The sequence below is a fragment of the Sapajus apella genome, unplaced genomic scaffold (assembly GCF_009761245.1).
Source record: "Sapajus apella isolate SASKATOON/1434 unplaced genomic scaffold, GSC_monkey_1.0 scaffold137, whole genome shotgun sequence".
Lineage (NCBI taxonomy): Eukaryota > Metazoa > Chordata > Mammalia > Primates > Cebidae > Sapajus > Sapajus apella.
Window position 1 is genome coordinate 1,611,292 of NW_022437077.1, and position 14,510 is coordinate 1,625,801.

Genomic DNA, 14,510 nt, shown 5'->3' on the forward strand with positions numbered 1-14,510 from the left:
AACATTTATGAAGTATGTACTATATTCCAGGTCATATGTTTAGTGTTTCATACAAATTAGATTATTTAACCTTCCCAGTGACCCTATGAGATGAGTATTGATATTTTTTCTGTAATACGGATGGGGAAAACCAGGCTCTGGGGATTATGTGACTAGCCCAGGCCTCATGGCTAGAAGTTGCTGGGGTTGGGATTCTAGCTCAAGCCATCTGACTCTGGGGCCCATGTTCTTTCCTCTGTAAAATACCCAACAGCAAATAGTGTGGTGATGAAAATTACTTGTATAGCCTCGAGTAGAACAAGGAGTGGAGAAACACACATTTGATGTCCAATAGGTGGAAATGTAACCTAACCCTTAATGAGAAAAATGTAATTATCGAAAGTCTGGGAAAGACAATGTCTTTTGCCTAGAAATCTTTCTTCATTAACTCATGCTATGAAAATGACAATATATGTAACAAAGCCTTAACTATAAGTAGATTCATCAGGCCATTTTTTATAACAAGAAGAAATTTACACTATTCAGATATGGGGAAATGATCATAATATTTATAACTGGATTGTTGTCATGACTTGTATGATGTGAGCATATTTTTGTCTCCCGCTGTCTGCATGTTTTATTCAGAACGGTTAGTTTATTTCCTCGCTTCTTCAGGAAAATTTAGGTAAGTCTCCAAATATTTTATGTGATTCTCCAGTCATTAAACATTTTCTCAATATAATAAGTAAAATGTGCAGGCCCATGAAATTAGTCACAACTCCATAAATTGTTCAGAACTATGGATTCCTCCCTTCCTCAGAAGCTCCAGTTATGAACCAGGATGTAGTGAATCTCTCTCTTCCTCCCTCTTCCCTACACTTTGGCTCTTTGTAATTCTATTCTTCCACCTACACTGGACTAAAAGCAAGTCTCTATCTCCTAGGGAGCAGAGGGAGGATGGACCAATAAGAGGAGTAGGAAAGTGCTTATGTAATAGATACTATCATGAGCTAGTTTTGTGCTTCTGGTCTTGACTCTTTCATGGGAGATTTCAAGGGTTCATTGGAGACATGAAATGTCATCTGGCCATTTATAGTTCAGATACTTCCCAAATTAGAGCCCTCTTCTCTGCTACTATAGGCCACTTTGGCCATATTTAAAGTCACCCTTTAAAGTCTTCGGTAATGATTCAAACATGAGTCTACTGTGTCCCCACAGACTTCTGGGATCACACAGCAAGCTCAACGAGTAGTATTCATAAAGCCTTTTCTCTCAGCTTGGAATTCGAAAGCAGTATTCCAGCTTCCACGAGCAAAGTTTTTTTTACCAATAAAATATCCTTCAAAATCTCTACAATTACTCCAACTCTGGACCATCTTCGTGGATTAAAGTTCTGAGTCCCGTAGCAGTTCTTGGCTGTCATCTTTTCCTCAATCCTGTTATCTATCTGTCACTCCCTCCTGAATTGCGTTAGTGCCTTTTGTCTAAGGATCTTCACCAAAACTTCTTTATATCATCTTGTTACATATGTTTTAAAATAAAATATCAGGATACTTGATGTGTCCAATTTTGCAAAATAATGACTACAACATAAAACTACAGACATATATTGATTATCTCTAGATGGTGGAATTACTAATGCTTGTTCATTTACTCTTTGTATTTTTTATTTTACAAATTGTATAATCTGAGGATTTATTGTTTTTAATCAGAAAGGAACAATTCATTTTGAAAGAAATAGTTTTGCAAAGGAAGGGGTATGTAATATGAGATGAGAATGAACCTGGGGAAGTTACTGGCTAGCTTGGGAATTGGTTGGTGTGCTACTGGGTACTAGAAAGGGAAGGAATGACATAATAGTCACAGGCACTTTCCCCGTTGCCAACCTTATTCTCTTCAATCCATTTTCTACCTCTGGCAGCATTGGGAAAAGACTTGTCTTCCGCCAGACCTTAACCCAAACACACACGGAGACCACCATGAAGCCCTGGATTCTTCTACTCACCATGTTCATCTCCGGAGTTCTGATGCTTCTGCCTGTGCTGGGAGGCCTCTCGTTTGAGGATCCCCGTAGGTGGTGTGAGAAGGGAGGGGGCTCTGGGGTCCTGGGGTGTCTTTCATAGCTGATTCAGGGTCTGCATTTCAAGAATCAGCCTTTAAAGGATCAGAGCTCTCCTTAAGCAGAGATATTCAGGCAATATTAGGTTGGATGTTCCCAATTTGTTTAAGTTCTCTCAGCTCTGAAAGCAACACTAGGTATGTGAAAAGGGAACATATCTTTTGTCTATATTCCATCAGCTAGCAGGAAATAATATTTTCCAATATCAGATCAGTAGAGGAAATACCAACACAGAGCTTCCCTCTGAGCCCATATTTTCAGAACATTTGTGCCTCAGTTGGGTGAGCCATTGATGAATGCCAAAAGGGTAATATTTAACACATTAATTTAGTTGGAGGGGAAGAATCTTTCAGAACATGAAAAATGGAAAAGACAAATAAAGGGTCCTTATTGGATTAAAGTTTGGGTTCATATGATAAGAAAATGTGGACAACACGGGCACTGAGCAGGAGGGTTGTGGGCCAGTGAAAGAAATGAAATTTATGGAGGGACTGATTGCTTGGGTGGTATCATCAGGGAAGCAAATAGAAGGGGAGAAAAATAAGTTTCTATTCTTCCTTGGCTCAGTTTCCCATTCTGTAAATTGGCTATGGAAATTGGAGTGAGAGGATATTGCAGGCCCTGAAATCTAAGTTTACAAGACACCAAATTTGATGGTTGGTGTCATATATGGCCAGGGTGTCTCAGTCCTAACTTTAGAGTCTGAAATGCTGTAGGGACATGTAGACGGAGTAACACAGGCCATGCAAGGATGGTCTTGTGATGAGACACTGGTTAGAATTTGAGAAGCAATTCTCTTGGAAGGCAGATAAATACTTTGTGGCTTGGAGCTCAAGTTTCAGAAGGGATTGTTAAGCTTAAAAAGGGTTTCTTGCTGAGCTGTGAATAGACAGATCCTACTGACTTCTTCCATCTCAGTTCCAGAAGAAATCAGAGAAACTTACCAGTGCTGGGTCCAGCCTTCATTTAAGTTCTGTGAGAAAAGGTGTACTAAAATAAACACCTGTGTACTTCCGAATCATACATGCTGCTGGACCTACTGTGGAGACATCTGCTTAGACAATGAGTGAGTTGGTTGGAGTGGGAAGGCTAGGGCCTGGGCTTGCTTCATCACTGGTCCTTACCTACTATTCAGAAGACTGCAGCCACCTAAATCCTGGTTAAACAGGCAGGAAAAAGAAAAAGAAAAAGAAAAAGAAATAGGCAGCAAAAGACAACGGCCTCCTATCTCCAAACCTAGGCTGCTCCTCACTGCAAAATAAACTGAGACACCGACATGAGGTCCTCTAATTTTTCTTCACTCTTATTCAGTTCCCTGTGCTTCCCTCAAAACATCACCTATTCCAACTATTGACCCCTTAGTTGGGCCTCTCCATAGGCCTCCTACTCTCAGCCAGGCCCAAGGAGACCTGTTCTCTGTCTGTTCAGTTGGCAGACTTTTTGGGGGAAATTGCTTAAAAGTGGGTAACTTCTGATTTAACAGAAGAATTGCTATCCTTTATATCTGGGGCCTAGGGTGCTATTAATTTTAGAAATGGATTTCTCCCACGATTCCTGACATTTGACTAACTTTTCTCTTCTAGAGAGCCATTTAAAACAATGCTAAAACCCAAGATTCTAACGACCCTTAATTAATGTGGGCTGGAGGACGACCAGCTGGTCTAAGAAGAATTACCTACTTCCTTATTGGGACACCCACCGGCTCTAGCTGGTAATCTTTCTGATATTTCTTTGACCTCTCTACACTGAAGCTTTTGCCAGATAAACCGCTACATCAACCTGAGGACTCTGCATATTTTTTTTTTACTTCCTCTCTATGACTTAATTTCTGTCATTGCAATCCTCAGCAGTTCCAACAGTTCTTCCCATTCAATCGTGGGCAGAGGTGGCCAATTCTGCCTTCCCAGTTAGACCCATGTATGAACCAGTGTGGCGTTGATCACATCAGGGTCATCACCTGAGACGTTGATCACCACCTGTGGGGATCTGTCCTGCAAACCCTGACTCTGCGACGGATGAATAAAATACACTCACACACTGAGTCCAGTGATTGAGTGGGCTAGGGAGGTTGTCAGCTGCTCTGAGGGTGAATGTAGTTACGCGACCCCTACTCCCTGTTCCTCCTCACGTTTATTCAGTATAGATTTAATAACAGAGGTTCTAAGTCAACACACTTGTGGATAATTAACATGGTTAAAAGAGTGGTTTTACAAATGATATGAGGTTTAGATTTCTGGGTCTAGAACAAACACCATTAATGGGTAATGCCCCTTCGACCTCCCCCACGAGCCATCTGGCACAGAGTTTACATGAGTAAAGAGTTGAGTAGAGATCAAGGAATATGGGGTGAGCAGACTTAACTGGGGAAGCTACTATTATTCCTAATCTTCGCCCTATGACCTAAGGCTTTAAGGTAAGGACTGGCTGCCTTCGGCCTGTTGCATAAGTTAATAAAAACGTCTCGGTTTTCCAAAAGGTTCGAGAGTATAATCTTTCCCTACTATCTCCCTTAATGTTTTGCCAACCACCCTGAGTGAATCTCAACAAACCAGCTTTGCTAATTACTGGAACAAATATTCAAACAGATATATACAAGCCTCATGGGGTTAATACAGTTAACCCATAAGAGGTTATCTTCATTCACAATGCATTTCACTGAGGGTGGTCAGTAGGCAGTCATCCCCACCATAATTCAAGGAATGTAGCTCCTTAAATCTGAAGCTCTGTTATCTCCCAGGGGTTTCTCTACTGGTTCCTCTACATCCAACCGGCAATAGGAGAAGAAAGTAGCATGGGGGCTCATACAGAAGCTTTTAAAGGGCTAGGCCTGTAAGTGAAGTTTGTTATTTTAATCCACATTCCATTGACCATAATATAGTCATATGGTCCCACCTATTTGCAAAGGAGATTGGGAAATATAATCTGGAAATATAATCTAGAAATATCATCTGGAGTTGGGAAGCCTTTGACATGGTGAGCACCGCCACTCAACTGTTGTGTCAAGAGTTTGAGAATCATGAGTGGGTGGATCACTTGAGATCAGGAGTTCAAGACCAACCTGGCCAACATGGTGAAATGCCATCTTTACTAGAAGTACAAAAATTAGCCAGGCATAGTGGCACATGCCTGTAATCCTAGCTACTTGGGAGGCTGAGGCAGGAGAATCACTTGAACTTGGGAAGCAGGGGTTGCAGTAAGCTGAGATCACGACACAATATTCCAGCCTGGGGGACAAAGTGAGACTCCATCTCAAAAAAAAAAAGCAAGGAATTGGGACACCTTCGAGTGAGTATATATTTTTATTCAGGAGAAAACAGATGCAGCCCAGGCTCTCTCTGGACTCTGACAGAGAGGGGAGAAGAGAAGGAATGAAATCCTGTTTTCCTACTCTGACATCGTGTGCCCTCCCCTGCCCCTAGTTCTGACAACATCAGCACTGGGCTGTGAACTTGGTGTTCAATTCAGAATCCCTGTATTTTCTTTTTTTCTTTGCCTCCCTCTCATAATGTATGTAAAAGGTCTGGATTCTTTACTGGAGTTTATAATTTCCTCATAGGTTCTTGGTCTGCCTCAACTCAGAGGGTCTCTTCTATTTTCACATAGTGCCTTAAAGAGTCTTTTTATGTCTAGGAGCCCTCCATCTGCAATCAGTACTGTGGATTTTATTAGGAGCAGTCCCTGGGTGGGGACAGGGGGAAACATGGGCATTTTTTGTAATGGACAGATGAAAGTGGGATGGGGTGTATCCCATAAGTATAGTAGGGACAAGTAATAGATTTGTTAGTTACAACTAACACTAATAGTCGTTCCAAGTAACAACTATTATTGATAGTTGTTCAGAGAAACATTAATCTAGGCTGGTGTGTTTCAGTCCAAATAAGCAGCAGCATGGTACCTCTTTCCTAGAACTGTTTTGTTCCTTGTCAGTCAGCTCCAGACACTCCTCCTATGTGTTAAGTGCAGAGGCCAAGAATCCAGGGCATCACTCCATTCCCTCTTCCTACCCTCACTCTGATCAACCTCTGCCTAACTTATTGCTTTTGCTACGTGGGACATGGCACCATTGGAATGTCACTAATGTCCCATCTGCATGGTTTGTGCCCAAACTGAGATGAGAACAGATCAGCAGTATCTCAGATATGAGACATCCAGTGGTGCTGTTGCATCAACAGAATAGTTAGGGACCTGAGCTCTGGGCCCAGACCCTGTTACTGGGGTTCATACCAAGCAAAGGCAAAGTTGCTTGTGTCAACAGGGACAAAATGAGAAGGACTTTCAGAACTCCCCCCTAACTGAGGGCAATTTTCCATGATTTCAATGCCCTACAATTAAAGCTTTATTCATTAGGATTAAACTTTTTTTTTTTTTTTTTTTTTTTTGAGATGGAGTCTCACTCTATCATCCAGGCTGGAGTGCAGTGGTGTGATCTTGGCTCACTGCAACATTCACCTCCCAGGTTCAAGCAATTCTCAAGCTTCAGCCTCTCAAGTAGCTGGGATTACAGCTGCATGCCACTGTGCCTGAATAATTTTTGTATTTTTAGTAGAGATGGGGTTTTGCCATGTTAGTGAGGTTGGTCTTGAATTATTGACCTCAATTGATTTGCCCACCTTGGTCTCCCAAAGTGCTGGGTGGGGCCTCCCCGTGGGAATCTTGGTATCCCCAGAGAGGGATTTATGGACAGGACACTGACCCTGAGAGGAGCTCCTAGGAGGAGGGGCAGCTGTGGTATCATGGATCAATGATCTTAGTTTTTCTGCCTACTGGCTCTGAAGAGTCAGAGCAACCCAGACTACGGCGATTCCCCCCAGTGCAGCACACGCACCCCTTCAAGGGACAGAAAACTGCTTATTTAAGTGGGTCTCTGACCCTGCTCCTCCTGACTGAGACCTCTCAACAGGAGTTTCCAGACACCTCATACAGGAGCATTTCAGCTGGGATCAGACCAGTGCTCCTCTGGGACAGATCTCTCAGAGGAAGGAGCAGATTGGCATCTTGGCTGGTCTGCAGCCTCCACTGGTGATAACTCCAGGGATGGGAAGGAACCAGGCAAATGGGGGCTGGAGTAGACTGCAAGCAAACTGCAGCAGTCCTACAGGAGAGGAGCCAGACCACTTACAGAAAAACAAACAGAATGCAACAACATCAATGAAAAAGACACCACAAAAAAACTCCATAAAAAAGTCAGCAGCCTCAAAGATCAAATGTAGATAAACCCGTGAAGATGAGAAAGAATCAAACGCAAAAATGACAAAAACTCAAAAAGCCAGAGTACCTTTTCTCCTTCAAAAAGTTGCAACACGTCTCTAGCAAGGGCACAGAACTGGGCTGAGACTGAGATGGATGAATGGACGGAAGTAGGCTTCAGAAGATGGGTAACAACGAACTTCACCGAGCTAAAGGATTACGGTCTAACTCACTGCAAAGAAGCTAAGAACCATGACAAAACATTACAGGTGCTGTTAGCCAGAATAACCACTTTAGAGAGGAACGTAAATGATCTGATGGAGCTGAAAAACACAACACGAGAACTTCATAATGCAAACACAAGTATCAATAGCTAAATAGACCAAGTGGAAGAAAGGATATCAGAACTTGAAGACTATTTTGCTGAAATGAGGCAGGCAGACAAGATCAGAGGAAAATGAATGAAAAGGAATGAACAAAACCTCCAAGAACTTTGGGACTATGTTGAAAGAGTGAACCTGCAAATGATAGGGGTAAGGTAAAAATATAAAATATTTGAACAACAGAAATAAAAAAGTAACTATCAACATTTATAGAAAAGAACTCAGAATTACTGTAGAATATACATTTTTTTCTTTTTTTATTTTATTTTATTGCATTTTAGGTTTTGGGGTACATGTGAAGAACATGCAAGATTGTTGCATAGGTACACACGTGGCAGTGTGATTTGCTGCCTTCCTCCCCATCACCTACATCTGGCATCTCGCCCCTTGCTATCTTTCCCCAACTCCCCACCCGCCACCGTCCCTCCCCTATTTTCCCCCAACAGACCAGAGCACATGAAGCATTTTAAAAAATGTCTCAGCAAATGTCAGTAGATTAAAAATCCAACTGACTGACCACAGGGTAATTAAGAATTAAGCTAGAAATAATAAAATAAGATAGCTAGAAAAATTTTCCAGATTAGCAAGGCAAATGGCCAACTAGACACAGCCAGGAAGAATATCTCACGCCGATGTTCAGGCCATTGGGAAGATGGGCACATTCTGAGCAGATCTTCTGATGAAAGTCATTGAAAGTGGGCTGTGGGAGGATGCAGATCCTGAGCCAAAGGGAGAGGAAGCTGGAAACCATGCAATGGGGCTGCCAAGCACCAGGACTTGTTCCTGGTCCCCAGCAGCTCCTGGGGAAGGGGCGAGTTGAACAGGCAAGGGGTGGCCCACTCTTGCTACGGACCCCTGGAATTCTAGCTGCAGGAGACTCCATGAACTCCATGGACATTTGAGCTGACAGGGAGAGCTGTTTGGAGATGTTAAATACAGTGAGTTCTAAATTTCTCTTCAAAGAATCAGTATGTCAGTGTTCAGTTCCTTGTTCTCTGTTTTAAAGTTTAACTTCTCCATGCTCCTCGTCTCCTTGCCCCTAGTTTCAGTAAACAACTTTTCCATCAGTTCCAATCAGTAGTTCTTATCTGTTCCCATGGTCACCTGCTCTGCCCTGAGTCACCCCTGGTCACCTGCCTTGACGTGAGTCACCTTTAGTCACCTGTTCCGTAACTGTCTTTCCCACCAAAGCTGCTCACCCTGCCACTCTGGCTCATACCCTTGCTCTCTTTAGCCAATCAGAATTAGCTTAGACTTGTGGTCCAGCCCTAGCCAATAGGGGAACAACACAACAGTAGGGGCTACCTGTGTCAGGGATAAGAACCCCTTTCCCTCCCTTGTTCAGGTGTGCTTTCACCATCGCTCCATCCATGAGATGCACCCTTCTATAGAAGTAAATTGCCTTGCTGATAAAATTTATATTCAAGTGCTATTTCTTTTGTGACACTGAAAGTTTATTTATAGAAGAGAGGTGGCAGTGAGAGGAATCAAACTGTGTGGCGCACAGAGGGTTTGGAATGAGAATGGCTGCAGTGGAGGATGGCCAGGGATGCCCATTCCCCAAGGCTCATCACGCTCCTTGAGGTGGCTTTGGTTTTGTTGACTCTTAGACCTGGACAAAGCAGGGCAGTCTTGCCCATGGGACAAGGCTAGTCTGATCTACTCCTACTCATTTTTTTTTTTTTTTGAGACAGAATCTTGCTCTGTCACCCTGGCTAGAGTGTAGTGGTGTGATCTCGGCTCACTGCAACCTCCACCTCCTAGGGTTCAGTGATTCTCCTGCCTCAGCTTCCTGAGTAGCTGGGATTACAGGCGCCTGCCACCACACCTGGCTAATTTTTGTATTTCTAGTAGAGATGGGGTTTCACCATGTTGGCCAGGCTGGTCTCCAACTCCTGACCTCAGGTGATCCAGCTGCTTTGGCCTCCCAAAGTGCTAGGATTCCAGGCGTGAGCCATCGTGCCTGGCCTAATCTACTACTCTTTTAGCAAATTTCTAGGATACAGTACAGTATTAACTGTAGTTATTATGCTGTACATTATATCTCTAGACTTATTCATTCCAGATATTATAACTCCCACAGGTTGCTGTAGTTCTGTTAATGTTTTTTCACAGTCTGTTTTCTCTCTGTTGTTCAGATTGAACACTTTCCATTGTTCTATCTTCAGATTCACAGATTATTCCTCTGTACTCTCTATTTGGCTGTTAAGCTAATCCATTGAGTTTTTATTTCAGTTATACTTTTCTAAAATTTTCTAAAATGTCAATTTGTTTCTTCTTTATATCTTCTATTTCTTTGCTGAGACATTCTGTTTTAACATCTTTATGTTTGTTTAAAATTGCTCTTTCAAGCTTCTTTCTGACTACTTCTTTACAATCTTTGTCATATTATAACATCTTTGTCATCTCAGTGTTGGCACCTATTAATTATCTTTTGTCATTTTGTTTGAGATCCTTCTGGTTTTTGGCATAACAAATAATTTTTTTAAATTGAAAGTTAGACACTTTGGGTTTTATATTATGAGATTCTAGATCTCATTTAAACCTTGATTTCTTCTGTTATCCTTCCAGCAGAAAAGAGTGGAGCACCACCTCATTACTGCCAGGTAGGGGTAGAAATCAGGTTCCCCATTCAGTCTCTGTTGATAATTGAGTTAGGGGAGTGTTTTCTTCTCATTACTTCTAGTGGGGAGTGGGACGTCTAGCTCCCCAATTAACTCCACTGGTACCTCTCTAGCTGAGAGGGATAGACGTATCTTTCTGCTCCCTACATGGCCTCCACTGACCACACACACATTGGGGGAAGGCAGCATCATTACTGTCTGGTGGTGACCAAAGTCTGGGGCTTTTGCAAAGAGACTAGGGCTCCTCATTTCAGCTTGGTAAAGGCAGAAGTCGAATCTCCTCTATCAGCTCTGATGGGGGTGGGACTGCGTGTTTGGCTATACTAGTGGTTATTGTTCAATGTTTTCTGTCGTATTAGGCTGCCTCTTTCCTGGTCTTTTTTGCACGAGTGGGTAGGCTGTTTTTTGTTGTGTTGTGTTGTTTTGTTTTCAAGGCTTTTATTGTCTCTGCTTCTGTGTTTCTGTTTCCAGCTTCTGTAGCATCCAATCTTAAATATGTGAGGCAAAAAGAAAACTCAGTAATCCCACTGCTGTGCTATTCTTCAGGTCCTAGGGTCCCTAGCTTGTCTGCCTTGCCCTTGCCACCTTTCAGAGTCTTCTTGTGTTTGTTTCATATTTAATGTCCAGGATTTTTAGGTGAACTTCATCAGAGGAATAGGGTTCCATCTTGTTTCATTTTCCCAGAAGTAGAAATCTCTGTTCTATGTGTTAGATTTTTAAAAATAAATAACTTAGTAGAAAAATTAGGAGAATAATTTCATAATCTTAGCATTGGAGAGAACTTCTTAAGGAAGAAACATAAAAGCTATAAAGAAGAACTAGTAGGCATTATTGATTACAAACTCTAAATTTTTATAGAACAGAATACATAATAAATAAAAATCAAACTGTAGGCTGAGGGAAATGTTTGCAATACATATGACAAGCCAAAAGTTATTTTTTCTAATATACAAATTGATGGGAAAATGACAAACATCTCAAGAGAAGAATATTTGCACAAGCAATTCACAAGAGAGGCAATTCAAATGGCCAATTAAAAAAAAGCACATGAAGATTGCTAAAAGTAGTTTTCAAATGTTTTCATCACAAAAAAAGATAAGTATGTGAGGTGATGGATATAACTAGCTTGATTTAATCATTTCACATTATGAGTATATATATATATATGAAAATGTCACACTGATATATATAAAATTTTTATTTGTCAATTATACATTTTTAAACTATAAAACTTTAAAAAGCAAAGAAGATTAATATCAGCAGTAGTTAGGGAAATGCAAATTAAGCAACTCTGTAATTTCTGTAAGACTACCAGAAATTTAAAAGAGTAGAGATGTTGGACAGCGTGTGGGCATCTGTTTAAGACAATTGTTGATCTACATTTTTATATGGATGGACACTCATGAGGTAAAGTTAAGTGAAAAGAAGCAAGTACAGTAGCAGTGAATGTATACATCGTAATTTCATTTTGTTTTTTAAGCATCAGAACCCATATACATACATGATTGTATATGTTTGGATACAGAGAAAGATGGTAAGGGTACAAAACAGAGTATTAAAATTGGTTATTAACTAATAACCAAGGCAATTAATATTGAGAGGAAATGGAGAGATGTGGCTTAGAAGTTATTAACTTTTCTCTGTATATTCTTTGAACTGTTTCACTTACTGGGTATTCAATGTGTGTAATTTCATATATAAAAATTAATGTATAGCTAGGACTCTTAGAAACTATTCCCAGCAAAACATACCCCCAAACTACTGTCTAAAATAGTGAAAATGCATGACTCTTTAAATCAATGAGTCAATTGGCAAGAAAGAGGAATTCTTAAAAGCCAAAAATGATATGAAGGCATAACTCCAGAGAGATAAGGAAGCGCTTTAGTCAGAGTCTTTCTGGGGTATCTGTCAATGCCTGGTAATCTGCAGTTTGAATTTTAGTGGGCCTCTGGCAAGGGCAAGAAAAAATAGCTAAGCCCCAGGCAATGTGAAAAGTTAGATCGGAAACCTCACTCACAAGGACCCCCAAATGCCAACACCTTATAAAATGATGATACAGAAACATCCACATCCACAACTATGATAAAGGAACTTGCCTGTCTTGGCTTTGGCTCTGAGCAAAGTGGGGAAAAAGACTATTCTGAGAATTTGTAGCTGGAATCTAGTTTCCTTTCATGAGAGCAGAGCAGGAAAACTGGCACACGTGCATAGTCTGAGAAATCTAAGGCTATGAATTTAATTCAAAATAACATGAGTTGTCAGGGAAAAATTGAAGACAAATTGATTCTGAAGAATGCTTCTTTAAACACAGGAATCCAAGAAATTCCACAGGTAAAGTACCATTACATACATAAACTTCCATTAAATATATACTCTCATAATAAAAAAAAAAATCACACAGAGCTTAAGAAAACAAGATGAAAAAACATCAAGAAAAACAACCAACAGCAGAGGTCCACAAAGACTTCAGATATTAGTTACTGTATTGTAGGGGAAAAAAACATAGAAAAAGGATTCCTGATTCTGTCTTTGGAGTAGGAAAGGCATGTGATAAAAACATTCATTCAAAAGGTAAAAGACAAACCAATAAAAGTTTTAGATTACTCTGGATCCTGGAAGATGTTTATAATACATATAACTGATGAAAGACACGACTACAGTAGAAATCAGCAAGAAAAAGTCAGACAACAATGAGCAAAACAGTTGAACAGAAAATCAGAGAGGATATCCAAGTGCTTAATTAAGATCTAAAAATGGGCTCAACCTCATTACTAATCAAGATATGTAAATTTAGTCCACAATGATGTATTTCTATACTCATAGCAGGATGGTAAAACTAAAAGATTCCGACAATTCTGCATACAACATAGATAAGGAACAATAGGAACTCTCAACTACCAGTGGCAAAGCTGTGAATTGGTACAAGCTCTTTGGGAAATAATTTGGCATCAGCTTGAGAAGCTGAAGATATGCATGCCCTGCAACCCAGCATTGCCCATCTTGAATATATAACCTACAAGAACACCTGCACATTTGCTCCAGCAAACACACACAGAGTGTTCACAGCAGCTTTATTCTTAACAGCTGCAAACTATAAACAACTCAGTAGAGTAGGGATATGTGTGTAGTCATGCAATAGATGGCACAGCAATGAAAATTGACAAAATACACACAGCAATGTGGATGGAATTAATAAATATAATGTTGAACACAAAAAGCCAGGCACAAAAGAATATATTCCAAGTGACTTCATTGATATAGTACAGCAGCAGATAAAAACAAAAACATATTTAAGGGAATACATACGATCTTGAAAATGTGAAAAACAAAGTCACTACCATTAGCTGCCTTTGAGAGGATAGGAAAAGGTTGAGACTGGAAAAGAATGAAAGTGTTGGAAATCTTCTACTTGATCTCAGTGATGGTTTACTTTTACTTGATCTTTTACTTGAGCTCAGTGATAGCTTAACGAATGATCACTTAGTAATAGTTCGTTAGACAGGACATTAATGTTTCATGCATATTTTTGTTTTTGTGTTATGTTTTCACTATACATATTTTTACGAAAAGGAAAAGTAGCTCTTCCTTATTTTCTCTCATGTTCTTTACTAACTGAACTAGTCAGTCCTAAAGCCATTAGATAGGGCAGAGCAAGGTAGGCGTTTGCCCCAAGGGGAAGGGAGCAACAGCTGGTTCCGTGTGGGCATCAGAGCTGGAACAGGTCAAGGAGGGCATCTCCGTAGGAGGGCTGCTGGCATGGCGTGCTGGAGCGATGACATGAGAATGCCCAGTGAAGAGGCGAGAAGCAGCATATCATGGAGATCAGCCTGCCCATGTTGAGAAAGGCATCCCCTTAGGGCTAGAGGGGCAGCCTGGCATAGAATGAGAGCCGGAGTGGGGTGAGCAGAGTGTCCAGGAGGGGGAACAGATGAGGGAGGAGCCTCAGAGCTGCAGCAAAGTGAGGAAGCTGTCCCCATACGGAGGAGGCCTGATGTGGACTGTCTGAACTGAAGGAGGGTGAGGAGGGTGTCTATGGGGGTGGGCAGCCAGACATGGAGATTCAGAGCCCAAGGAGATGAGGAGGATATCTAGAAGTTAGGGTGGTGTGCTCTGGGGAGGTGGGCCAAGCACAGTGAGGAGGGGTTTCATAGAACAGGGCTGTCTCATGTAAGGAATTAGAGCCTAAGCAGGGTGAAGAGGGCATCAATGCATCAAGTG

General features: G+C 41.2%; 1 protein-coding gene across 1 annotated transcript; it reads left to right on the forward strand.

Moving 5' to 3' along the window:
- The first annotated feature begins 1,907 nt into the window (after positions 1-1,907).
- WFDC9 (WAP four-disulfide core domain 9) lies at positions 1,908-3,762 on the forward strand. Its single transcript, XM_032263700.1, has 3 exons — positions 1,908-2,049; positions 3,017-3,164; positions 3,682-3,762. The coding sequence occupies exons 1-3, from the start codon at positions 1,959-1,961 to the stop codon at positions 3,731-3,733; spliced, it is 291 nt and encodes a 96-aa protein (XP_032119591.1). The 5' UTR covers positions 1,908-1,958; the 3' UTR covers positions 3,734-3,762.
- The last annotated feature ends 10,748 nt before the right edge of the window (positions 3,763-14,510 follow it).